Source organism: Capricornis sumatraensis, chromosome 17 (assembly GCF_032405125.1).
Source record: "Capricornis sumatraensis isolate serow.1 chromosome 17, serow.2, whole genome shotgun sequence".
NCBI lineage: Eukaryota > Metazoa > Chordata > Mammalia > Artiodactyla > Bovidae > Capricornis > Capricornis sumatraensis.
In genome coordinates this window covers 52,040,969-52,066,718 of record NC_091085.1, presented here as the reverse complement: position 1 = coordinate 52,066,718, position 25,750 = coordinate 52,040,969, and the positions used below count along the sequence as shown (strand labels likewise).

Genomic DNA, 25,750 nt, shown 5'->3' with positions numbered 1-25,750 from the left:
TGCATTTCCAAAAGCAATACTTGAAGGTGACAAGAGCAATTCACACTAGTACTCAAGGAGTAAGGTGAAAAGGACTTACTCTTCCCAAAGCAACTGCTATTAATATTTTCTCCTGTGAGAATCCAGACTCTTTTGTCAGCTGTGTGACCTTTGAGCCTACTACCTAACTTCTCTGGGCCTTAAATGTTCTCATCTGTAAAACAGGGATTTAATAGTAAGCACCTCATGGAATCGCTGTGAAGAATAAATGTATTAATATATAAAAAGACAATAGCCTGGCATATGGTAAGCAACAGTTAGCTGTTATAAATTATACAATGTGCTGGATATACATACGTATAGTACTAAGTACCCTATACCTGTAGGTGCTCAGTCGCTTTCATGTCTGACTCTGTGTGACCCCGTGGAGTATAGCCTGTCAGGCTCCTCTGGCCAAGGAGTTTTCCAGGCAAAAATATTGGAGCAGGTAGCCATTTCCTATTCCAGGGGATCTCCCGATCAAGGGATGGAACTTGCATCTCTTTCATCTCCTGCATTGGCAGGTGGATTCTTTACCACTGTCCCACCTAGAGAGCCCTCTATATATGTTTACAAATATATGTATACATTTGCAGGTATTGTATACACATCTCCTTCTCCAGTGACTTTCTAAAATGACAGTGACCAATCCATTGTTCAAAATCTTGCTTTCATTGAATTATACTTTGGAGCACTTTTTTTTTTTTTGCCAAGATCCATGGCATGTGGAATCTTCCCCCAGCAGGAATATACCCCTGTAGCGGAAGGGTAGAGTCTTAACCACTGAACCACCAGGGAAGTCCTGGAGCACTTTTTATCTGACCACCTCTGCCTTTAAGAATCTGCTGTGTATTATTCCGTAGAAAAGATGCACCAGAATTGACCTAACCTTTAGGACTTCTGGGCTATTTCTTCGGTTTGGTGCAGTTTTGGGGAAAAGTTTGTAACTGTTGAGCACAATTTTAAATGCTTAACCTGCAATGCAGTAGTTGTTTTTCGAATAATTTATTCTATCCAATCCCCAGCCCTTGGGGTACGAAGAACACGTCCCAGGTATTAATGGCGACTATGGCACATGTGCACCACTCGGGTGCACAGACAAAGGACGTAGTGCAAGGCTGCTGGATGAGAACTGGCTGGAGGACCAACCTTGGCCTATGCCCAGGCTTGCAGCTCCCATGCCATTCCCAAGGGGGAGGGCCCGTTATTGTCCCCGCCCAACCATCCGATAGGTCCCGCCCCTAATAAGACCCGCCCACTATGGCCCCGCCCCACAACCGGCGCCACCACCTACTAAGCGCGGCCGCCGGCCAGGCCCCGCCCTTCCTAGGCCAGACACGCACCAGTCCCCGCCCCTTCCTGGACAGGCCCGCCCCCAGGCTCCGCCCCACCCGGCGCTCAATGCGCTTGCGCGGGCGTCTCAGGCTCCGGGCCCCGGCGGCAGCGGCTCTTTTGTTTCCCCGCCGGAGCCCGAGTCAGATCCGAAGCTAGGGTCTGAGCCCGGGTCGAGACCGGGTTGGAGTCGAATCGCGTCCGCATCCCGGGCTGCCCGATGGGGTGCGCCCCCTGCCTACCGCCCCCGGTCTGTGCCGTCGCCTGAGCCCCGGCCTGCCTGGCCCCGTCCGCGCCATGGAGCCCGGCCGCGGCGGCCTGGAGGCCGTGGGCAAGTTCGAGTTCTCGCGCAAGGACCTGATTGGGCACGGCGCTTTCGCCGTGGTCTTCAAGGGGCGCCACCGCGAGGTGAGGGGCAGGCGAGCCAGGGCAGAGCCCTGGTGAGGGCGGCCCCCCGCCCCGGGGGCCCCCAGCTTCCGCTCCAGGGACCCCCTTATCCCTACCACCGGGCACCCCCCCGTCCCCACCTCCACATCCCGGAGACCCCCCTCATCCCGCCGGGGGCCCCACACGTACATAGCCAGGCGTCCCCTCATCTCCACCCCACAACCCCGGGACCATATCCCTCTCATACGCTCCTGACCGGTCATCTCCAGGGACCTGCCAGGTGCTTACCTGGCTTGGGCAAGGCCTTCAAGGGGTTGCCAGGTTCTCGGCACTTGAGGGACACCCACGCTTCGTTTTCAGAAACACGACCTGGAGGTCGCCGTCAAGTGCATTAATAAGAAGAATCTCGCCAAGTCTCAGACTCTCCTAGGGAAAGAAATAAAAATCCTCAAGGTGAGCCGACACCAGAAGCCAGAGGGGCGAGGGTGGTGGGTGAGTCCACCTCACTCACCGGAAACTTGGCTTTCTGTCCTAGGAATTGAAACATGAAAACATCGTGGCTTTGTACGACTTTCAGGTAAGGCTTGGGGCTGTGGTTGTGGTGGGGAGGGGGTGTGCTCCCCCCAGGCTGGCCCCAGCGCAGCCTCAGGCCCTGGTGACTCCCGTTCCCAGGCCAGCTAACTGCTGGAGACCCTGTCAGGAGTAGGTTGTTCTAGGCCAGCATCTCGTATCTCGTGTTGGGGGAAGGAGCTGGGCACCCCTATTTGTTGGATGGGTGTTGGAGGCCTGATGGGACCTTGGAGACCCCACCCTCAGTCCAGTTCTTGTGTCTGGGCTTCCTCTGGGCCTGTTGGGAGAGCTGCCACCTTCCCCGGCCCCCTAATCGCCACGGGCACCAGCACTTTTCCACCAAGGGAGGTCTGGCTACTATGTGGCCCTCCAGAGGTGTTGGACCCAGTGGTCCAGAAGGTGAGTCCTGTCCCCAGCCCAGGACCAGGCTTATCCCGCCGGCCTGGACCACCTGTCTGGGCCGACCGATTGTTTGTTGACATTACTCCAGTGGCCTGGCATTGGCCAGTGTCTCCCTGCGTCAGACTGGGGGAGGGGAGGAGCCAAGGGAGATTCCTTCTTGCTGGCAGTTGGGGCCAGCCACCCAGGCAGGAGGCAGGAGGGAGGCCGGCCCCCAGCTGATGAGGCTACCCCAGGCCTAGCTGGCCCAGAAAGCTGAGGCCAGCTTCCCCCAATGCCCCTGGCCTGTGGGCCTGGCGGTGGGGCCCAGCCTTGGCCCGGGTCTGAGACCCTGGAGACCCAGTTTGGGACCGAGGAACCTGAGGCAGCAAATCTGAGGGCCAAAGTGCTGACTAATGGTTTTGAAACCTGTTTACTGAGGCCATGGGACCAGCCCCTGGCTGAGGGGAAGTTCCCAGCCCGACTGTGTTTTGGTGGCCTCCTCCCTCCTGCCCTGTCCTCTCCCTCCCCCTTCAGAGCTGGGCTGTGGCCTTGGGTGCTGTGGCATGACATGAGGTGACTTGGGGAGGGCCCACGTCCAATGTGACAGCGAGAGCGAGTGCCTGGAAGCTGTGTCCTGGGGCTAAGAGGGCGGCCCCTGTCTCCTCCTCTTCTTCCTCCTCTCCCACTCTTCCCTACCTGCCCCCGCCCCAGACGCACACATATATACACACTTCTCTCCCTTCTTCCCATCCTGGCTGGGCCACACACCTGGTTGTGGGCAGTGCCACTTCCTCCAGGGCTGGCAATGCTGTGGCTTCCCCTGTGTGGAGGAAGTGTTTCGGGGCTAGCCAGCCTCTCCTTTCCAGGCTCCTCACCTGGGGCTCTGTGCTTTCAGCCCTCGAAGTGTAAGGTGGCTCCCCAAGTCCTTAGACACCAGTCTGAGACATGCTTTGTTTAGTTGCTAAGTCGTATCTGACTCTTGTAATCATATGGACTGTAGCCCACCAGGTTCCTATGTCCATGGTATTTCCCAGGCAAGAATACTGGAGTGGGTTGCCATTACCTTCTCCACTGAGACACCCATGGGACCCAGGAAATCATGGCTTTAAAAAGCAATTAATGATTTGACTTAAAAAACAAAAATGAAGAAGCAGTACAGAACGGGGATGGAAAAAGGTGACTCTACCACGCCTGTCCCAGTGAGCCCATCTCCCCCAGAGGGTCTCACTGGGATCAGGACACGTCCTCACTGACCTTGCTGCCACACCATTCACTGTTCTACTATGGTATTTTCTGCTTAAGTGTATGTTTTGGAGAAAGTCTGTGTCACTCCACGTTAACTGTCTCAGTCCCGAGGTGAGAAATGACATCCCCTCTCCTCCCAGGAAAATTATCCCCCATTCCTTCTGCAAGATTCAGAGCCCCAGCTCTGAAGCTAGGTGACCTAGTTCCAGTCCTGGTTCTGCCACTTAAACTAGCTGTGTGTCCTTGGACAAGTATCTTAATTTCTCTGTGCCTCCATCTCTTTCTCTGTAAAACAGAGTCTGGAGTTGTTTGGTTGAAACTGGTATGCCAGTAAGCACTGAGCACTGTGTGTCTTAGTGTTGTTAATGATTGTGGCTGTGGGTGCTATTTGCAGCTGTGGGGCGTTCATGGCCCCATATTCCACAGTTGACCTCACCAATCCGCCGCTGATGGAACATGGGGTTATTCTGGGATTCTGACATGTCAGCAGTGTGGTGGTGACTCTCCTTGATTCACCTTTGCCATGTGTATGTGTCTGCAGGGTGGATTCCTAGAAGTAAGAGGATGCGTATTTTAGTTGGGAACAGTTGCCAGATTGTGGTCCATTGAGGATGGACCGTGGACATAGCAGAGCTGCCTGTGAGAGGGCCTGTCTCCCCGCATTGCTGCCAGGAGATCTGTTATCAGAGTTTCATCTTGGCCACTCTGAGTGGTGGGAAATGGCATCTCGTATGGTTTTGTTTTTCACTTTTGAGTTAGGCTCAGCATCTCTCCTGTGCCCAGGAACACTAGGAATGCCTCCTGCCCAGGGATGTATTCCTGTAGGTCTTGTGATTCCCAAGGCCGGACAGCATGATGGTGAATGGCATGGGCCCTGTGCCATACTGCCTTTCTGGGCCCAGCTCCCCCATGTACTTACCTGTGTGACCTTGGGCAAACTACTCAGCCTCCTGGTGCCTCTCTGTTACCCAGAAAATTGGAGATTTTTACAGTACACCTGTGTCGTAGGGTGGTGGTGATGACAACTTGAGTCTATGTATATTGAGTGCTTAGACCTGTGCGTGCTAAGTCGCTTCCAGTCATGTCCAACTCTTTGCAACCCTATGGACTGTGGACTGCCAGGCTCCTCTGTCATGGGATTCTCCAGGCAAGAATACTGGAGTGAGTTGTCATGCCCTCCTCCCCTGGGATCTTCCCAACCCAGGGATCGAACCCAAGTCTCTTATGTCTCCTATACTAGGTGGGTTCTTTACCACCAGTACTACCTGGGAAGCCTGGCTAGACCTGTACTTGCTACTTAGTAAGAGCTATATAAATATCATTGATTTGTAGGAACTCTTTATATATTGAAACTGTTTATATATTAAGGAAAGCCCTTCTGTGATAGTTTACAAATATTCCCCCTCAGGTTGCCTCTTGTCTGTTGAGGTGGTTTTGTTTTGGGGCCATATGGAATAGTGACTGTTGTCAGGCCAGGCTGATGTGGGTGGGTGGGTGATAGGCACTCGGCGGGGGTGGGGGTGGGGTGGGGTGGGGGATGGGGTGGTGCTCTGCAGACTTGTGCGGAGGCACCTGGAGCCCTGGCCTTTTCTTGAGGGGTAAGGCCCTCGGTCTTACGCTAGCCTGCTGTGTGGTGTCCAGATGTGCTCTTTCTGGGGAGAGCAGCCATCCTAGGAATCTGGGGACCAGCCCTACCCAGCGTGCCCTGGGAGGAGGGCCTTCCTGAGGCCCGCACGCCGTCTGGCTGGTTCCCACAGCTGGATGACTCACTCTCGCCAGCCTGGCCGACAGAGCCAGCCTCTTGTGACTTTGGGCTGGTGGACACCTCCTCGGGGGTGGCGGGGGGTTGGTCTGCCTCCCTGTGGGAACTTTGAGGACAGTGGCAGCCCTTGGCCTTGCTTTCTTCAGAGCCCCGGCTCAGTAGTGAGTGGACTTGGCCGTCCCAGGGACGACCGTGTCGATTCCGTGTTTTCCATTCTGGAAGTGTCCTTGCTTTTCCTGAACCAGGGGCAGGCCCGGCATGTGGGAAGAAGGGGGCTGGAGAGAGCAGCCAGCCTCCCCTTCCCCCTCCCGGGAGCCGCAGGCACACAATAGAAGCTGAAGGAGGCTCCCTGAGGACGGAGGGTGGGCCTTCCTCCTCAGGGTGGGGCCGGGCATCCCTTCCTGTCTGGGCGCTGTCCAGGAGAGCCCAGCCTGGGGGCAGGGAGCAGCCTTGCTCCCGTGGGCGGCCCGCACTTTGACGCTGGCTGTGGCTTTTGCCACCTTGTTGGGAGCCAAGACAGCCCACTCCCCAGGAGGTAACTAGGTCAGTGCCCGCCCACCCACCTGCCCACCAGGCCCAGCCCAGGATCACCAGACAGAGTGGGCTCGGCCCAGCCCGGGAGCTCGGATCCTATTAAGCAAAGCACCTTAGCACCCTGTGGCGGGGCAGCCTCCTACGTGCCTGGGCGCCCGTGCCAGGCTGCTCAGGACACCTGGCCCTGACACCCAGGCCAACCTTGTCCCCAGGGCCTGTGGGAGCACCATGGAGAGAGAGAGAGGGTTCGTGTCATCCCGCCTTGAAGGTCTTGCCTGTTCACCTCAGGCACACAGGTTGGGGCTCACCGCCCCCTGCCTTGGGGGCTGCACGGTGGGGTGGTCAAGACTCCGGTACCCAGCACTTCCCCTCCCTCGACAGTTGTGTGAGAAGCAGAATTGCAGGACCTCTCTGCCCTCAAATAGGAGGACATCACTGGGACCCGCGCAGTCCTCAGGTTGCCCTGGGGGTGACTGAAGTGATGGAGGTGGTGGCCCCGGTGTGCTCCCTGCAGAACCCAGGGGCCTGGGCGGGCCAGCGCCTCAGTCGCGCATGTGTGTGTGTCCTCAGCCGCGTGTGCGTACGTGCATGCATGCGTGCGTGCGTGTGTGTGTGTGTGTGTGTGTATGTATGTATTCTTGTGTTAATGACGTAACAGACCCCTGAGGACAAGAATATGGCTGGTAGTGCTCATCTGCCTACCTTCTCTTGCTCCGGCGATCACTGCAGCCCCAGGAAGCAGTCGGGTGTCTGGACTGACCCCTAAGGAGGAGGCCTGCCCTCTGGAGCCCACTTGGTCCCCACTTCCTGGGGGAGTTTGTGAAGACCAAGTTTAGCTCATGAGGAGGCAGGCCGGGGCAGAACCTTTTCAGGCTCTGGGTGGGCAGCAGGCTGCCAGGGGCTGACCAGCTGTGCCCTCGAGGCCGCACTGACCTCTCTTTCCCCAGGGGCCCCAGAGAGTCGTCGTCTTCAGGGATCGGTGGGTGGTGGGGGACGCCCAGTGAGGCCCCAGGTGGCAGGAGGGCCTGGGCACACAGCCTCCTTGGAAAAGTGTTCCACTGGGGGCCCTGCAGGCCCTGTCATTGGGGCTCTTGTTGTTGGACCTGGCCTGGGGTTGGCATGAGGGGTGGCAGGGCCTTGGGCATGTTTCCTGACCTCAGGGAATGGCCGAGGCTTGTGCCAGCCGGCTGGTTTAGTGCCTTACAAGGTGATACCACTGGCAGGGAGACAGGTCCTGGCCTAAGAGGCCCTCTGACGCTAGGCTTGAATCCCACGTGGTGAGGTTTGGTGGGTGCGACTCCCCCCACCCCCCACCCTTGATCCTCTATGCCCAGTAGGACCTGTGGGGTATGGGGCAGGCCCCAGGCCTACGAGCTCCAGGGCAGTGGGCCCTGTGGGCTGGCACAAGGGAGGGAGTGCGTCTGGCCTGGCATCTGGAAGCTCCTTGGCTGGAGTAGGTACAGTGGGTGTGGGGGTCCCGTGGATTCCTGGGTGCGAAAGACAGCATGTTGTCATTGAGGCCACAGGGACATCCTGGTGAGGAGGTGATCGTGTGGTGGATGCACCCAGATTTGGGGGACGATGGGTGCATCTACCAGCTGGCAGGCCCCTCATCCCCAAGCAGGCATGGTGGTGGCAGCGTTCCTGCCAGGCCTGGGTGACTCTGGGGACAGACACCCCTTGGGCATGGATGCTGCATCCGTCTCCTGTCCTTGTCACCCGGTCCCTGGCTCGGTGGGGGAGTTGGCTTTTCTGGGAAGCAGGGGCCCTGAGTCCCCGCTCTGCTGCCCGTTTGGCTGCATGGCCCAGGCGAGGGGCCGAGCCTCTGGGCCACTTGAGACAAGGGTGCTCCCTGGTGAGTGAGTTTGGGAGCCTGCTCAGCACATCTGCAGAGGTGGCCATGGTCAGGGTGACAGCAGGTGAGGGAGCAGGTGGCCTGGATGTCACGGGGAGTGGGTGTTCCGATCTCCGGGGTTATTTCTGGGTCCTTATCTCTGGCCCCTCCCTCCATCCTATGCTGGGTCCTCTGCTGGGAGCCTCCGACTCTGCTCCTGAGCCTCCATGTGTCTTCCTCTGTTGTGATCTTCCTCTTTCTGTCCCCCTGTCTCCCTGTGTGCCTTCCCCCCTGGCCTGGGCTCCCCCAACCAGTCCCCGTGTGACCTCCTGGGACTCCCTCCCGCCCCTACCCTGAGTTATCTCTGCCCACAGCTGGCCTGGGAGGGCGGGGCCTGCAGGCAGCTCCCACGCTGTCACTCCTGGGGGGAGGGGCAGGGCCCCTGTGGACTTCTGTGGACAGCGCCTGCCCCCCTCCTGGAGGAGCCCCAGCTGGGCACTTTGGAGGCTTCTTGCATGCCTGCTGGGACGCAGAGTGTAACCAGCCTGGGGAGGCGGGGTGGGGACATGTGGAAATGGGCTTGATCCGGGCCCCAGCCAGCTCTAAGAGGTTTCCATGTTGACCTCATCCCTGCTCCTTGGGGTATCTCCATGCCAGACCCATAGGCCCTCTGTTGGTAGAGCTCTGGAGGCGGGGTAGAGGGGTTTTCTTGTTACAGGGCACTGACATTTACACAGAGGGTGTCACTAGTGGCTTTGTGTCCCCGTTGATGTGGGTCTGAGCCCGGAACCAACCTCCTGGGGGCAGGGTGACTGAGTCAGGGTCCTCTGTCCTGCCGGGTGGGAATGGGGACATGTCTGGGATCTGAGTAGGGGTAGAAGGCGGTGGCCCGCTGCTGAGGGGTCAGGTCTATCTGGGCCTCAGGTGCCTTCCCCCAGAGGCCACTGAGACATGTCCCTCCTGCAGCCACCTCCCCCTTGGGGCTCCCCTCTTGCCTTGAGAGCTACAGGGCCAGCTCACACACTTGCCCCTTGCATGGGGGTCGGGGGTGGGTTAGAAGTTGGAGTTCCTGGGAATAGCGTGCTGATGAGGAATGAAGACTTACTGATTTTGCAGCGGGGGGGGGGGGGGGGGGGTTGGCGGGAGGGGCTCTTCCTGGTTTCCAAGACCCTGCAACGTACTGGTGCTGAAGGGGCTTGGGGACCTTGTCTTGGCTGGCAGAGCCCCCGCAGTTAGGGAAAACCCCACCTGGGGAAGACTGGAGGGAGCGGTCTGCAGGAGAGCAGAGAGTTCAGGTCCACACCTGCCTGGTAGACTTGGCTCCTCCAGCCTGTTTCCTCATTGGTGACCTGGGATCTCAAGGGCACCTCGCGTGGGGACACTGGTGGGGTTCCCTACCGGCCCAGGCAACTGGCCCCTCAGACTTGCAGGTGTGGACCCACCCAAGAATGCCAGTGTCTCCTCAAGGCCATGGGTGGCCAAGGGCTGAGCCGGAAGCTGGCCTGCTGCTCCTGGCTAGCAGTGGGCTGACAGCACTGACCTGTAATCCTCTTGGCATCTTTGAGTCTGAAGGCAGGAGTGGTTGCCTTGGCCCGAGAGACAGGCCCTCATACCCCAGTTGTGTCGTTTATGCGGGCCTGGATCCCCCACCTGGTGGGTCTACTCGGCCACAACTCGCTACTCAATAGGACAGGAAGTCCCGTCAGGACCCCAGGGCTGGAGCTGACCCTGATCCTGTTGGAGTCCTGGGGTTACTGGGGCCCCTCCCTGGAAGTGGGGTCATCACTCCAGCCCTGACATCTCTCCTGGGACCTCAGTTCCTTTCCCCGCCTTGAGAAACAGTGTGATATGATTTGCTCCTCCTCCCGTCACTCAAGCTCACTTGGCCCTCAGATGTTCTTATGTCCTGGTCACTAACCAACTGGCTGAGCCCTGATATGACCCCCGGAGCTGCTGCCTGAGCCCAGGCAGTATGTTGAGGGCAGCTGCAGAGGCCGGGCACCCAGGTCACACTGGGGCTAAGTCGGGCTTCCCAGACGGTTGCTAGACTGGGGGGCAGGGCATGCTCCCCACCACCTCTCACTGCCTCTTCTGTATCTTGCAGGAAATGGCCAATTCCGTCTACCTGGTCATGGAGGTGAGTCCTGGCGGCCAGCTGTAAGGACCGGGAGGCTGGGCCCTCCTGTTTCTCAGGCCCCTTGTCATCTGGGGGTTAGAAGTTGTCCTCATGTCTGTGGGCTTATCAAGCCAGCAGCCCAGGGGCCACAGCAGGGGCTGAAGGGGTGGTGAGCGTCCCTGTTGACCTGCTTGAGAGTTGCAAGGCACGTCTGCCCCAAGTGCCAACGGAGCAGGTGTCCTGGAGTTGGGTGATGGGGAGACCTGGGCTGGGCTGCAGGGTCTCTCCTGGCAGCTGACCAAGACATGTGGCTGATCTTTTGCAGTACTGTAACGGCGGGGATCTGGCCGACTACCTGCACAGTGAGTGGACACCCGTGGCTGGATGGGCTGCGCACTCAGGCTCACCCTGACCCAGTGTGAGAGGTGGCCTGGTGTGAACGAGCTTTCTTAGGCCTAATGGTGGTGACGCCTGCTGAGAAGGATGGAAGGGTGACTGAAGCCCTGTTAGGGTTACATGCTATGTCAAAACCACGAAGGATGGCCTTGCAGGCAGACTTGGTCTGGAAGGGTCACTCTTGAGCTGGGCTCTATTCAGTCTGCTGGGATGTGGTGCCCTGTGGGGTGTCCCTACGGCCACTGATTGGTGGCTCTGCGGGAGACAGGCCTGTCCTGAGTGCTCTGGACTCCAGAGATCCCTGGCTATCCACAGGGGGCAGGCCTCCCCAGGGTCCTGGTGAAAGTGGGGAATTACTCTCTCACCTGTTGGATGAGCCCTTCGCTGCTTAAAGCTGGACCTGGGGCTTGTCAAGCAGCCACTGGCCATGGTTTTTACCCTGAGCAGTAGGTGGAGGAAGCTGTTGAGAGGTGGTCCTAAACTGAGAAGGGGCAGGGTGTGCTGGGCAACACCATGGAGCTGGCAGATGGGGAGGGGACACCGGAGCAGCTCAGGATCAGGTAGTGTGAAGGATGGGTTCAGAGGCCACAGGAGCAGTAGGAGGCCCCTCACTCTGGGTGCCTGGGCGAGCTGTGCCCACCTGAACCCTGTCTCCCTGCAGCCATGCGCACACTAAGCGAGGACACCATCCGGCTCTTCCTGCAGCAGATCGCGGGCGCCATGCGGCTCCTGCACAGCAAGGGCATCATCCACCGGGACCTGAAGCCCCAGAACATCCTGCTATCCAACCCTGGCGGGCGTCGCGCCAACCCCAACAACATCCGGGTCAAGATTGGTGAGGTGGGGTGGCTGTGGCCCAGGGGGCCCAGGGGCCTCAGCCACGCCCCTCACACATCTCTCCTTGCCTGCAGCCGACTTCGGCTTCGCTCGGTACCTGCAGAGCAACATGATGGCAGCCACACTTTGTGGCTCCCCCATGTACATGGTAGGTGGCTCCCCACAGCCCCTGCTGCCTTGTCCTGTCAGAGGGGGCCTCCATCCACACGGGGGCAGGGTTCCCTCCCGTGTCCAGAGCTGAGCCCCATTCTGTGGTCTCACCTTGGGTGGCAGCCCACGTGGATATACCATTTGTTCCCCACCATGTCTCTGGCGTTTGACACTTCGCTCGTGTCTGTGTGACTGGCCCCTGGCTGGTGTCTGTTCTGATTGGCTGATGCCCGGCTGGAGGCAGGCTTTGGTCAGCACAGTTCAGTGTCCATGCTCGCCATACAAACTTGTACGCCCCGCAGGCCCCAGAGGTCATCATGTCCCAGCACTATGACGGAAAGGCAGACCTGTGGAGCATCGGCACCATCGTGTACCAGTGCCTGACAGGGAAGGCGCCGTTCCAGGTGAGCGCCCAGGGCAGAGGGGTCCACTGCAGGTGTGTGCGTGCTTGTCTCTGCAGCCTGCCATAGTCGTGGGTCGTTAAAGTCCTGCAGCCTTCCCTCCACCTGCATGACATGGTCACCCAGCTTCCCACTGTGCAGTCAGTTCAGGGGCCTATCCTGCTTAGAGCCAAGGCAGGAGTCTCCACTGGCTCTGGAGCACTTCTGTGTATGTCCATGTGTATGTCTGAACCAAGTGTCACGGCCTCCCTCCCACCCATTCTAGTGCCAGAGTGAGCCAAGATATTGATACCAGGACCCCAAATTCTGGGGTGTACCCTACATTTGGAAGGCAGTGGCCTGTCCTGCGCTGGACCCTAGAGGGCCCATGTGTCTGAGCCCACCCCACAAACACGTGTCCTGCAGTGACCCCTTGGCCTGACCTGGTAGCCTTCCTTTGCTACCAGCTTGCCCCAGAGCCTCTGTGCCTGCCCAGTGACCTAGGCCAGCCTCTACCCCCCACTCCCTCCACCCCTTCCTGCCTACCGTTTTCCCCATGTGGGCAAGCACAGGGCTGTCCCTGGCTGGCAGGTAGGCCTTGGGAACGTTGTACCCTCGTGCCTGGAACAGTGCCTGGCACATAGCAGGGCTCAGTGAATGATTAATGAACACGCATGTGCCAGCCATGTGTTATCAAGGGAGGCAGGGCCCACTTGGGGAGCGAACTTACTCAGGCCCTCTTCTGGAGCTGGAGCATGGGCTACTTTTCAATTTCAAGAAGCAAACAACCAGTTACAGCAGTTACCCAGAAGTCATCCACAGCAGGTGGGGGAAGGCCCAGCAACCTTCTCTGGGGCCCCCCAGCCTCCGCCTTTGTGCGGTCTCTGCGATTCCCACAGCCTGAGTGGGGAGAGGGGGCGCCCCTTCCTTGGAAGCATGTGAGGGCTCTGTGTTCAGACAGACAGGCTGGCAGTGCTGGACCACGGACCTCTCAGGGTCAGGCGCAGAGTGGGCAGTGGCCAGGTGGAGTGGGCGCTCACTCCTCACCCCCTGTCCCCGCCTTCCAGGCTAGCAGTCCCCAGGACCTCCGCCTCTTCTATGAGAAGAACAAGACGCTGGTCCCCACGTGAGTGCCCCTCCTGGCGGCAGACCCCTGCCCGCTTCCTCTCTGCCCCAACCAGGCTGCCCTGTCAACGCTGTGTTCTGTGCCCCCAGCATCCCCCGGGAGACCTCAGCCCCGCTGAGACAGCTGCTCCTGGCTCTGCTTCAGCGCAACCACAAAGACCGCATGGACTTCGGTGAGTGCCGGCCTCCCGGTCCCCCTACTCCTTCTGACAGGCCCGGGGGTCAGGAGCCCTTCTAGCTCTTGGCCCTGGACCCCTCATCCTGTACCCCCAGCTTCCAGGTCCCCTGTGGCCACAGTGAGTGGGTTTCCCCGTTCCCACAGCTCCTTTCCCAGCTGCACAGATAGAAAAACCCCCACTTGTGCAACAGGCAGCGTTGCTGGGAACTGTCGGAAGGGTGGGTGGAGCCAGCCTGGACCACACTAGGGGTGCCAGATGTGTTCAAGAGCTGCCAGCTGGGGCTCTGTCTCCCCCGCGCCTGGTGTGAGGCAGCCAGGACAGGGGCCAGAGCCTGCAGGAGCTCAGGCCCACAGGAGGGGATGGTGGGGGCTCAGCCTTCACCCTGGGAGTTCTGGTGTCGGACCCTCCTGAGCCCTGGCCCAACTTTTCTCCTACAGATGAGTTTTTCCATCACCCCTTTTTGGATGCCAGTGCCGCTGTGAAGAAGTGTGAGTCCCCTGAGAGTTCTAGGACTCCTGTGCCTCCCTTCTCCCCATGGGCTTCCAGCCCCACGCCCACTTCCAGCTCCCCAGTCTTGCTCCAGTCTGTAGTCCCCAGGGACCCCCGAGGCCATGGAGTGGGCTTGAGCTCAGCTGACTTGGTGCAGTGGGATTGGGGAGGTGGGGGCAGGGGCCTCGCACAGGTCTTCTCCCTGGCGTCCTGGAGGGGGTGGGGTTGTCATGGGCAGGGTAGGAGTGTGCAGGGCCCGGGGAGCATCCCGTGCTGACGTGCGCTGACCCACACCCTCCCCCAGCCCCTCCTGTGCCCGTGCCCTCATACCCGAGCTCAGGGTCTGGCAGCAGCTCCAGCAGCAGCTCCACCTCACACCTGGCCTCCCCACCGGTGAGTCACGTGCAGGGTCGGGGCTACGGGCTCCTCTCCCTCGGCTTTGGGGCATGTAGGCGGCTGCAGGAACCCTGTTGGGGCTTCTGTCCTAGCCAGGCCCCCACATTTATTTCTGCAGTATAGTCTGGTGAGATGACACCAGACTTACACGTTCTGTGTGTGGACGTGGAGCGGTAGAAGTGGGTGAAGTCCCCTTTCAGGCTCCTCCGCTCGTGTCCCGGTGGCTGACCTGATGGCTGTCAGTGGGCTGCATCAGCTCTGAACCTTCTTGTGCATGGGTGGACACGGACAGGGGCCCCGGGCAGGATTGTGTGCAGGGGTCCCTGTGTCCTGGGATCTGATTCCTGCAGCCCACGTTCCCAGCACGGGTGGGGTGAGGTCTGCCGAGGTTGTGCGCGGGGTTGGGGGCGTTGGGACTTGAACCTCTACCTGTTCATCTGTCCGTCCTGCTAGGCAGGGACCAGGGCTGGACTGGTGGCGGAGAGAACACCTCTCTGATGCCCCGTCTGCTGAGCCTGGCACAGGGCTTGCGCACAGGCAGCCTTGCCCCCTGTACCTGTCCCCAGTGTGCCAGACTGTACAACCCTCCACAGGACGGAGGCAGAAGTGGAGGGTCGCCTGAAAGGGGCTCTCCCTGGAGCTTGTGGGAGTGAAGCGCCTCCTCACCCTGGGGGGCAGGTGGCTCTGTGAGATGACTGTCCTTGTGGGGAAGTCACAGGCGAGGCGTGACGCGGTGGGGAGAAGATCATGCAGAGCCCTGGCCTCGTCCCCAGCAGCCCCGCTTCCCCCAGGCCCTGGGCCTGAGTCTCAGCGGGCTTCCCTCTGACCCCCAGTCCCTGGGGGAGATGCAGCAGGAGCTCCAGAAGACCCTGACCTCCCCGGCCGAGGCCGCCGGCTTCCTGCAAGGCTCCCGGGACTCAGGCGGCAGCAGCAAGGACTCATCCTGTGACACCGACGACTTTGTCATGGTCCCGGCCCAGTTTCCAGGTAAGGGCCCCCCCACGGGGTGGGCAGGGGGCTCATTGCAGATGTGCCAGACATACCCCTAAGAAGGGACTTGGAAGCTCCCACCCCAGATACGCTTGGTCATCAAGTCAGAGCTGCGTCCTGCCTTTGGCCATGCACAGGGCCTGTGCCCCGGAGTGTCCAGATCGTCCAGAGCACCTGGCCATCTGTATCTGAGTTATAGCCTATGCCCTGCAGCCCTTCCAAAGCCCTGTCCTGGGGTCCTCAGTTCCTCTCCTGACCCTAGATGCTGGCGTGTCTCTCGCTGGCCCTGGCCACCAAGACTGCTGAGATGGGGCTGGGTGGGAGCCAGCCCTGGTGTCCAGTGGGGCACCCTGAGCCTGTCAGCTTGGCTCTGATGCAGAGGAGGGGCCTGGTACCCAGCCAAGGGCATCGCAAGGAGGAGGCAGCAGGAGGGAAGGTGGGAACCTGAAGATCTGGGAGGAGGGGCAGACCCAGATTGGAAGGTGTGGACACCCGGCCTGAGGTTGGCTGAAGGCTGGTATGCAGGGGAGGTTCCAGGGTCTCCTTTAGAGCCCTGAGTCCAGACAGGCAAAGGGAGGTGGCAATGTGAGTGCCAGAACAGGGACAGGAGAGCGCTGGGGCCCCACATGGCCCCCACCACCCCAGGAGGAGGTGTCTAGGTCCAACCTGACTCATTTCCTGTCCACAGGTGACCTGGTGTCTGAGGCAGCAGGTGCCAAGCCACCACCGGACAGCCTGATGTGCAGTGGGTAAGCATCCCCCAGCCCCGTGCCCCTTGCCCCCTGTTCTGCGGGGAGGGCAGCGCCTGCTCTCAGGTTATCTTTAGACGCTCCGGGTCAGAGTTTGGGCAGGGCCAGGTCTGCTGTGCCCAGTGCAGGGTGGAGTCTTGAGGGTGATACCAGAGTCCATGTGCACGTTTGTCCTGAGTGGGGGCTGCCTATTGCCCTGTCCGCAGGAGCTCGCTGGCAGCCTCTGCAGGCCTGGACAGCCGTGGCCGGACCCCGTCTCCTTCCCCGCCCTGTGGCAGCTCCCTTAGCCCCTCAGGGTAAGTGGGGCGGGGCCACCTAGGCTTCCCTTGGCGTCACAGGACGCCAGCCAGCGCCAAGCCGGGCCATGCAGGAAGCCGTCATGTCCAGAGGCTGGGCAGGCTGCCAGGCCCCTCATGGGTGGTCCGGCGGAAGGGAGGGTTTGTGGTGGGAAGGATGCAAGGTTGGGGCTGGGGCTGTAGAAACTGCCAGAGACCAGTGTCATCAGCCCTGCTCCCCGAGCTTGTAGGGCCACGGGGGCAGGTATGCCCAGAGCCCACAGGAGCAGCCCACTCACTGTCCTCTGTCCCCTTCCCACTGGCTGGTCCCAACCAGAAGCCACCTGAGTGCAGAGTAGCGGGGAGGAAGTGCCCACAGAGCCCTGGTGCCCCTGGAAGCGGTAGTGGCCATGTGCGGAGACAGGGAAGCAGGTGGCTGCAGTGGCCTCTGTCCCAGGATATTGGGCCTGGGCTTCAGCCCAGTGCCCCGCCTGCAGTGACCCCGACCTCTCTCTGCCCACCACAGCCGGACCGGCACGTTCTCCAGCAGCAGATGTGGGGCCTCTGTCCCCATCCCAGTCCCCACGCAGGTGCAGAACTACCAGCGCATTGAGCAGAACCTGCAGTCACCCACGCAGTATCAGACAGCGCGGTGAGTGCAGGGCCCCCTCACTGGCCAGGCTCGTCTGTGGTAAGGACCCCACCTGGGTGGTGCAGGGCCATCTCTCAAGCACAGTTGTGCAGGCTGAGCACTGCGTAACTGTCAGTGCCACCACTTGCTTCGTGGACTTTCTGGCACTCTAGCTGTATGGTGACTGCTTGTGTTTATAAAACTGATGGTGATTTGTGTTAGGTTCCAAAAGAGAGTGGGAAGGGGTACTTTTTAAATTAATTCCCAGAAACCCCTCTGAGTTCGCAGTCACCCTGGCAGGGACCGGGGACCCCCAACTGGTTTTGGCTCCTGGTGAGGCCCATTATTTGAATGGAGGGGGACAGACAGTGTGGCATGCTCGTGGCCCTTGAGCGTGGCTGGGGACCTCACACCTTGTACCTGCTTGTCCCCAGGTCCTCTGCCATCCGCAGGTCAGGCAGCACCAGTCCTTTGGGCTTTGCACGGGCCAGCCCATCACCCCCGTCCCATGCTGAGCACGGAGGCGCCCTGGCCAGGAAGCTGTCCCTGGGTGGGGGCCGGCCCTACACACCGTCTCCCCAGGGTGAGCCTATATACTCTACTGCTGGGAGACCCAGCATCTGAGCTGGGACTGGGTGTCTCCACCCTGGGGCAGGGGAGGGTCTTGCTCTCCATCACATGTTGACCCTGGCAATTTCTCTTTCCCCCAAGTCGGAACCATCCCTGAGCGGCCAGGCTGGACCGGAGCACCTTCCCCTCAAGCATCTGAGATGCGGGGTGGCAGGTCCCCTCGTCCAGGTGGGTGCAGCTCCAGCCTGATTGATGGGTTTGAGGGTGGAGCTGGGGAGGGGCACAGGAGCTGGGCTGACCTCCCTGGGCTGGCCTGTCACTGCTTAGAACAGTGGTTGTCTTCCTGTCCACAACCATCTTGTTTTTTTTAAGATTTACTTAAGTATAATTTTATTTCTTTATTTTTGGTTATGCTGGGTCTTATGGTGCTGTGCAGGCTTTTCTCTAGTTGTGGTGAGCATTTGTGCAGGCTTCTCATTGTGGTGGCTTTTGTTGCGGAGGACAGGCTCTTTAGTAGTTGCAGCACACAGGCTCAGTAATTGCAGTTCCTAGGCTCTAAAGCACAGGCTGATTAATTGTGATGCACAGGCTTAGTTGCTCCGCAGCACGTGGGATCTTCCTGGATCAGGGATCAAACCCAGGTCTCCTGCTTTGGCAGGTAGATTCTTTACCGTTGAGCCACCAGGAAAGCCCCCATAATCATCATTTCTTATGAGTTGTGAAGAGAGAAAGAAAATTCCATAAGACTGTTTAACAAGCGCCAGCCTTCAGGTTATGGAGGCTGACTACGGGGTTCAAATTCAGCCCATACTCCTGTCATGCTGTGTGACCTTGGGCAGGTGTCTCAGTGTCTGTGCCTATTTCCAGGTACACAGTAAAGCATGGGTGCAGTGTGGCTTGGGTGACTGTGAGGGTAAAGGGAATCCTGAGCAGACTGGGGGCCTTCATACACAATTGGTTGGTGGTGTGGGCCTGTCCAGGCGTCCGTGGACGGCTGTGACTGGGCCCATCCTGTCCCCTCCCAGGCTCCTCTGCGCCTGAGCACTCTCCCCACACCACAGGGCTGGGCTGCCGCCTGCACAGCGCCCCCAACCTGTCCGACCTGCATGTCGTCCGTCCCAAGCTGCCCAAACCCCCCACGGACCCACTGGGGGTAGCGTTCGGCCACCCGCAGGCCAGCCCCCCTCAGCCCTCCCACGGACTTCAATCCTGCCGGCCCCTGCGTGGCTCACCCAAGCTGCCCGACTTCCTGCAGCGGAACCCCCTGCCTCCTATCCTGGGCTCCCCCACCAAGGTATCAGGGCCCCAGACCTCCAGGGGCTGGGTGGGAGGGATGCTGTACTTGTCCCACGTGCCTGGGCCACTGGGCTTTCTCCCTGGTGGGATTCCCGCAGGACATGAGGGTCCCCAGAAGCCGGAGGTGAGCCTGCATGCTCCAGGACAGCCGGGCCTGCCCTCTGCACCCAGATCTTTTGCCCTGGCTGGTGGCTGACTCCATAAATCTCCCCATTTACACGCGGAGTGCCGCGATGAAGACTGGCCCCAAAGGCCTTGGCCCTTGATGGGAAGTATCTGACCCCGGTCCAGCATCCCGAGCACCAGAGAACCTAAGCTGCCGCCATGGGCAGATGACTTAGTTCAGCCCTTGCTTCAGTTTTTCTGTCTGTGAAGCGGGGCTAGTACCTCAGCCAGCTGATGGTGTCTGTGTCAGGGCATAGGTGCACACATGTGTGCCTGGTGTGGTACATGTCTGCATGTGTGCCTTTGTTCCAGCACAGGACAGAGTCAGCCACACAGAAGTCTCACTTCTTTGCTGTGAAGACTTGGGTCAGTGAGGGTTGGGCCTTTGCGGAGGTATGGGGCCTTGCAGATTCAGGCCAGCACTGCTAAGCCTGTCAGGATGTTAGCGTTACCAAGCAGGTCATTCTCAGCACCTTCCCTGCCCCTCCTAGACTGTGCCCGCATTCGAGTTCACCAAGACCCCCAGCTCCCAGAACCTGCTGACCCTCCTGGCCCGGCAAGGCGTTGTCATGACACCACCACGGAACCGGACGCTACCCGACCTCTCTGAGGCGGGGCCCTTCCAGGGACAGCAGCTGGGCCCTGGCCTGCGGCCCACAGAGGACACCAAGGGCCCCTTCGGAAGGTGAGTGTTGAGGATTCCCCCAACACTGCCTGGGGAGGTGAGGCCCAACCTGCCTGCTGTTTGCCTGCACCTCACTGCCTCCACCACCACTTCTGAGCCTCAGTTTGCACATCTGTTCAATGGGTGACAGTAACTGCCTGGAATGGGCGGGGCTGGGTACGCTGACCAGGCTGTGAGGCTCCCCAGGCCCTGCTTGTGGGGTGTAGGGGGCCAGCCCTGGGCAGTGGGTAGACTGGTACCCCCAGGGCGGCTCATGGTACCTCTACCACCCTTCGCCCTGCAGGTCCCTCAGCACTGGCCGCCTCACAGATCTGCTCCTTAAGGCTGCGTTTGGGACGCAGGCTCCCGACTCAGGCAGCACGGACAGCCTGCAGGAGAAGCCCATGGAGATTGGTGCGCCAGAGGGGGCCAGTGGGGAGTTCTCTGGGAAGTGGGGGGGCCATGGCGAGAGGAACCTGAGCGCCTCTTCTCACTCCCCCAGCGCCCTCTGCTGGCTTCGGAGGGAACCTGCACCCAGGAGCTCGCGCTGGGGGCGCCAGCAGCCCTTCCCCCGTAGTGTTCACAGTGGGCTCGCCCCCCAGCGGGACCACGCCACCCCAGGGCCCCCGCACAACCATGTTCTCAGGTGAGAACTGTCTGGTGGCCTTAGAGCTGCAGTGAGTCAGTGGCCCACGCCATCCTTCAGGAAGCAGGAGGGGTGGTGGCTGATGGCACCAGTGGAGCAGGGATGATAACCCTGGGCACCGGGGCACCACCCCCATGCTGAGGCCCTGGGAGGGTCCTCCCGGTAGGGTAGGGTCAGGGGTCTAGGGCTCAGAGCTGCCTCTGGGCGGGCACAGGTCATGCAGACAGGCCTCTGCAACCCCAACCTCTGAACTCGAGGGTTCCACCTACAGTGGATGGAGGCCCAGGAGTGGTGAGGCCTCCACTATGGGCTCTACTCCCTGGAGAGAGAGGAGCCGGGTGGTGGGGACCAGACTTTGCGTCTCAGAGTGGCAGAAGATTGGTGGGGAAGGGGCAGCCGTGATGGGGGACCCTGCTCACCAGCCCTCTCCCCACAGTGGGCTCCTCCAGCTCCCTCAGCTCGGCCGGCTCCTCCTCTGCCCGCCACCTGGCGCCTGGGGCCTACAGTGAGGCCACCCTTGAGGTCCCCGCCCCTGGCCACTGCTGCAGCTTTGCCGACCCTGTCACCGCCAACCTGGAGGGGGCCGTGACCTTCGAGGCCCCCGACCTCCCCGAGGAGACCCTGATGGAGGTGAGGGCTCAGGCCGGGGTGAGGCCCTGCCTGATCTCTGGGCAGGGCTGGTCACGGGGCTGTCAAGGTCCGTCACTCACCCACCCCATCTCCCCAGCAAGAGCACACGGAGATCCTGCACAGCCTGCGCTTCACGCTCGTCTTTGTCCAGCACGTCCTAGAGATCGCGGCTTTGAAGGGCAGCGCCAGCGAGGCGGCCGGGGGCCCTGAGGACCAGCTGCAGGAGAGCGTGGTGGCCGACCAGATCAGCCTGCTGAGCCGCGAGTGGGGGTGGGTGTGCCCAGCGGGTGCCCAGTGGGGAGGCCGCCTGGGGCGTGGGCCCCCTCTGACATATCCGTGCCGCCCTCCAGTTTTGCAGAGCAGCTGGTGCTCTACCTGAAGGTGGCTGAGCTCCTGTCCTCGGGCCTGCAGACCGCCATCGACCAGATCCGGGCTGGCAAGCTCTGCTTGTCGTCCACCGTGAAGCAAGGTGAGTGCGGATGGCTTGGGCTCCCAGCAGGGTCGGGGCAGGAGGCTCTGAGCTCGTGGGGAAGACAGGGAGGGTGAGGTGATGCAGGAGGCCTCTCTAAGGCTACCTGGTGCAGGCCCCACCCAGGTGGGATAACAGCCAGGGGGATGGTGGAAGGCCAAGTGCAAAGGCCCTGAAGCAGGGCCCTGTGTGTCTGGGGGTGGGAAGGCACAGTGTGCATTGGTGGGGCAGAATGCATAGAAGGTGGGGTCAGCAAGCTGCCCCGGGGGTGGAGTGAGGGGCTTTTTGCCTGTTGGTCCCCACTCCTGCAGTCAGCCTGAGCTGCAAGGCCCCCTCCTGCAGTGGTGCGGAAACTGAACGAGCTGTACAAGACCAGCGTAGTGTCCTGCCAAAGCCTGAGCCTGCGGCTGCAGCGCTTCTTCCTGGATAAGCAGCGGCTCCTGGACCGCATCCAGAGCGTCACTGCTGAGAAGCTCATCTTTAGCCACGCAGTGCAGACGGTACGACCTGCGGGACCCCGCGTGGGGAGGAGCTGGGAGAGTGGTCCAAGGAGTGGGCAGGGCTGGTTGATGGCCACAGCTCTGCCAGACTGCAGAGGGTGTTGCTCCACCATGCTGTCTACTCTGCCAACCAGTGATACCCAGGCCCCCTCCAGCCCCAGCAGGGAGCCCAGAGCTCACCTGAGCTTAAGCCCCACAGTGTGACTCCATTGTCCAAGTGTATCTCTGGTCACATCCCTCTCTAAACTCAGTTTCCTTACCAGGGAAACAGGGGACCTGGTTTTGAAGTCTCTTCACAGGCGAGTTGGTTTCTTCTGCAATGGAAGAAACCTGTGCAGGCATCTAGCTTGGAAGACACAGCGTGAAGACAGCTGGCGGCATGGAGGGGCCCTGCTCAGTGTTCTGCCTCTCTTGCTCTTCAAAAAGAGTGGCTTCTAAAGCAATCTATGGTTTTTGAAAAAAGTCACTTGTAGTAAAAGCAACGTTTGAATAAACATTTGGGAAAAGTCTGCCTTCTCATCCCCAAACTCCTGGGGTGATTGTTGCTAAGTTGTGCCATCGCTGGCCCGCACTGATAGTGACTGGGACCATGTCCGAGGAGCTCTCCCCAGTGGCCGACCTGGGGGCAGAGCTAGCCACCCTCGGGGGTCTGACCTGTAACCCCGACTGCCTGAGGTGAGCGAGCATCTGTTTAGGCCTCACGTGACTTGGATGGTGCCTGCACTACCCTGCCCCGTCACTCATGCCCTCCAGCCTGCAGGCAGTCAGCTCCGGGTCCTCCTACCCTGTTGGGGGGCAGCCAGACCCAGCCTCTACCCTTGCCCGGCAGGTGCAGTCGGCTGCCCTGGACGAGATGTTCCACCGCCGGGAGGACTGTGTCCAGCGCTACCACAAGGCCCTGCTGCTCATGGAGGGGCTGCAGCAGATTCTCACGGACCAGGCGGACGTGGAGAACATCGCCAAGTGTCAGTGCTGCTGGGCCTGGGGGGAGCGGGAGGGGGCAGCCGGGCACCCACTCATTGGGTACTCTCTCTCCCTCCCTCACTGCAGGCAAGCTGTGCATTGAGCGGAGACTCTCGGCCCTGCTGACTGGCATCTGTGCCTGACCTCTTGGAGGCCCGGCCTGTGGTGCCGAAAGGACCGGACCTTCTCTGCAGATCCATGGGGCGGGGAGCAGTGTGCTGGCCGGGCTAAAAGAGACAAGCCTGTGGCCTTGACACTGCTTGCTGGTGCTGGGGAAAGGACCTTGGCTCCCCACCCAGCGACCAGAGCCAGGCCTCAAGCCACATCTCCATCTCCTGGGCTCCTCTGCCGTGGACTTCAGGGTGGTGGAGGGCCCCACCCAGAACCTCAGCATAGGCCAGTTCCCTGGCCTGGCTGACGGGCAGAACTCCTAGCCCAGCCAGCAATCTGAAGTTTTCTCTCAGCTGCCTTGATGGCAGGTGGGGATGCGTGGGCATCCCCCGACCCCACCCAGACCCCAGGGCTGTCATGTTGAAGACAGAGGCCCTGAAACCATGATGCCCACTCAAGCCAAAGCCGCCAGGCCTGCCCAGTGGATCCACCCAGGAAAAGGTGTATCCTCCTGGCTCCCTCCTCTGCCCTTCCCCGAGACCACCACCCAGCTTTGTGAATCACCCAGCACTTTATGCAGGCGGACTGGACCCGGGGCTGCCACTTGGTCCTGGCTGTTGCACTATGAGGCGTGTGTGCACACCCGTATTCTCATGTACGTGTATAAACAGCCCCACGAGCACATGTTCTGTGCCCGCCGCCCGGGACCCTCTTCGGGAGACAGCCGTCTTATTTAAATGTTCTTTTAGGGACGGACAGTACGAAGCACCGAGCTTCCAAAACCCAGCACAGACGTTGCAGTCTTTCACATTTTTCTCCTAAAACGTGTCTTATTTTCCGTAACTTTTTTTTTTTTAAGAAATCTCATACGAGTTGATGTTTCATTTTGAAAGGGTGGGAACAGGGCAGGGACAGCCTTGGCAGCGATGTCGAGACCTGGGGGGTCTGATGGTGCTAGGCGCGTGTGGTCTGCGCTTAGCTGTCTGCCCCACCCTCACCCTCACTTCCTGCCTGAAGATGGTGGGCAGGTGATGACCGTATTAGTGCAAAAGCCTCCCAGTCCAGCTTTCACAGTAGGTTTTAACATCAAGTCACCCCCCACACACCCAGGTCCTGGCCACATTTGAGGGGTTGGCGGAAAAGCCCTCATCTAGGCCCTAGGGTGCCCTTCCCTGATCTGCCCACCCTGCCCAACTCCTCTCAAACCTGTTCACAAGAATGCAGAGGGGGCCCCAGTCCATCACCCACAGCTTTGAGGTCTCACCCCAGGCCCAGGTGAAGACCCTCATTTTCTCTCTCGGTGATACTTGAAATCTTGCCTCTGTGCTTGGACCGAAAAGCCGCAAGCAGCCCTGGGACCCCTTTGTGTCTCATCACCAGTGACTTGAGTTTCTCCTCCAATGCAGAATGTGTTCGTATTTATTGCTTTATGATCAGCTGGAATCAGGGCCCACTGGGAGGCCAGCGCCATGGGAGTAGCCACTTGCAGCTCTGTTCGCTGCCAGCCTCCCAGGGCACAGGGTGCGTGCTGCCAGCCTGTCCTTTTCTCCATGACACAGCTCTCCCCTTGATCTACCTTAAAAGACGTTTTGTGTGACCCCCACATACCTTTATGTTAATTGTGTAATATCAATTTAAGGAAATAAACGTCTGGATTTGTTGAGCTGCTGTTACTGATGGGTTGTCACTCTCTTGCTCTGTCACCTCCTTTCTTGGTCCCCCCCATCCCCATGTCCTGCAGCATCACCTGGCGATTGGGGATCAGGCTCAAGGCAAGGCTGCGGAGCTCAGTCTTCTGGGGCTTCATCAGCAGCCAAACCATAACAGCAGCCACAGCATTTCCATGCCAGGAGGGTCCCCCGCTTCACATCTGTGTGGGTGTGAGAGGCTGTGGTTTTAATTTGCACTACCCTAATGGTTAGTGACCCCGAGTGTCTTCTCACAGGTCTGTCAGCAATTTCTAGATCTTTTCTGTTTTAAGTTTCTTACCCATCCTTGATTTGGATGGTTTCTCTATTGTTGAGTGGTAAGGTTTGCATTTTTAGACTACATATTGTTTCAGTAGGTTAAAAATAATTCATTGTTACCAAAGAGGCTAACCACAATGTGAGACAAAAGTTCCTGGAAAGGTAGCCTTAAGAGGAAGTGGAGGTGGGGCCCAAAAGGCCGGGTCCCAGCAGGGCTGCTTCAGTCTGGCTTCCTGGAGTGCATGCTCCCTTCTCTGTAGACAGGAAGGGTCGTGCTGGCGGAGAGGCTGCCCCTTCCGTTCTGTGGGCCTCCCCCGTATGTTAGAAACGCCAAAAGAGGATTAAGACAGCCATGGCATTTTGTTGTCACATTAATAGACTTCATTTCTTGCAGCAGTTTTAGGTTCACAGAAACACTGTGCAGGAAGTAACAGAGAACTCACACACATTACTCCCTCTCCCCCTCTGCCCCCTTCACTGCCCCATTAATAACTTGCATTGGTGGGATTCACCGGTTACCACTGTTGAACCGACATCAACACGTCATCACCCAGAGTCCACGGTTTACGTTGTGATTTGCTCTCGGTGCACATGCTGTGGGTTTAGATACGTGTACGGTGATGTACCGTTTCAGTATCATTTCACTGCCCTGAGAAATCCTCTGTGCCCTGTGTTCATTCCACCAACATCAATCCCTATCCCTTTACTGTCTCCATAGTTTTCCAGCCTCTTCCAGAATGCTGGAATCACACAGTGTGTAGTTTATTCACAGTGGCTTTTTCATGGCTTGATGGCTCATTTCTTTTCAGTGCTGATGATACCCCCGTCTGGAGGTACCAAGTTTATCTGTTCACCTACCAAAGGATGCCCTCTGGCTTCTGTGTCAGTATTTATAGGTGAAGCTGCTATAAATATCCCTGTGCAGGAGCCTGACAGTAAGGAGTGCCCAGGAGGACTGGCTGGGCCTGGGGCTGCAGCAAGCACACAGGAGGG

General features: G+C 59.5%; 1 protein-coding gene across 3 annotated transcripts; it reads left to right on the top strand.

Moving 5' to 3' along the window:
* Positions 1–1,492: 1,492 nt before the first annotated feature.
* Positions 1,493–24,396, top strand: ULK1 (unc-51 like autophagy activating kinase 1). 3 transcript variants are annotated; one of them, XM_068990279.1, is made up of 28 exons: positions 1,493–1,758; positions 2,098–2,190; positions 2,273–2,314; positions 10,168–10,200; positions 10,505–10,541; positions 11,237–11,410; positions 11,487–11,560; positions 11,865–11,966; positions 13,010–13,068; positions 13,158–13,240; positions 13,684–13,734; positions 14,040–14,128; positions 14,965–15,118; positions 15,810–15,870; positions 16,077–16,166; positions 16,672–16,797; positions 17,211–17,359; positions 17,488–17,574; positions 18,408–18,640; positions 19,299–19,492; positions 19,776–19,885; positions 19,974–20,117; positions 20,554–20,747; positions 20,845–21,017; positions 21,098–21,216; positions 21,559–21,716; positions 22,546–22,681; positions 22,767–24,396. In XM_068990279.1, the coding sequence occupies exons 1-28, from the start codon at positions 1,648–1,650 to the stop codon at positions 22,820–22,822; spliced, it is 3,132 nt and encodes a 1,043-aa protein (XP_068846380.1). In that variant the 5' UTR covers positions 1,493–1,647; the 3' UTR covers positions 22,823–24,396. The 3 variants fall into 3 exon arrangements, with proteins under 3 accessions (XP_068846380.1, XP_068846379.1, XP_068846381.1); XM_068990278.1 differs by having other exon boundaries at positions 18,372–18,640; XM_068990280.1 differs by lacking the exon at positions 16,077–16,166 and having other exon boundaries at positions 18,372–18,640.
* The last annotated feature ends 1,354 nt before the right edge of the window (positions 24,397–25,750 follow it).

Excerpts from the sequence above, each read along its gene's own strand:
- ULK1 (XM_068990278.1), top strand. The coding sequence starts at position 1,648 with ATGGAGCCCGGCCGCGGCGGCCTGGAGGCCGTGGGCAAGTTCGAGTTC. Across the intron at positions 10,542-11,236 it reads TCTGGCCGACTACCTGCACA|CCATGCGCACACTAAGCGAG; the intron begins GTGAGTGGACAC and ends GTCTCCCTGCAG. Across the intron at positions 11,967-13,009 it reads CAGGGAAGGCGCCGTTCCAG|GCTAGCAGTCCCCAGGACCT; the intron begins GTGAGCGCCCAG and ends CCCGCCTTCCAG.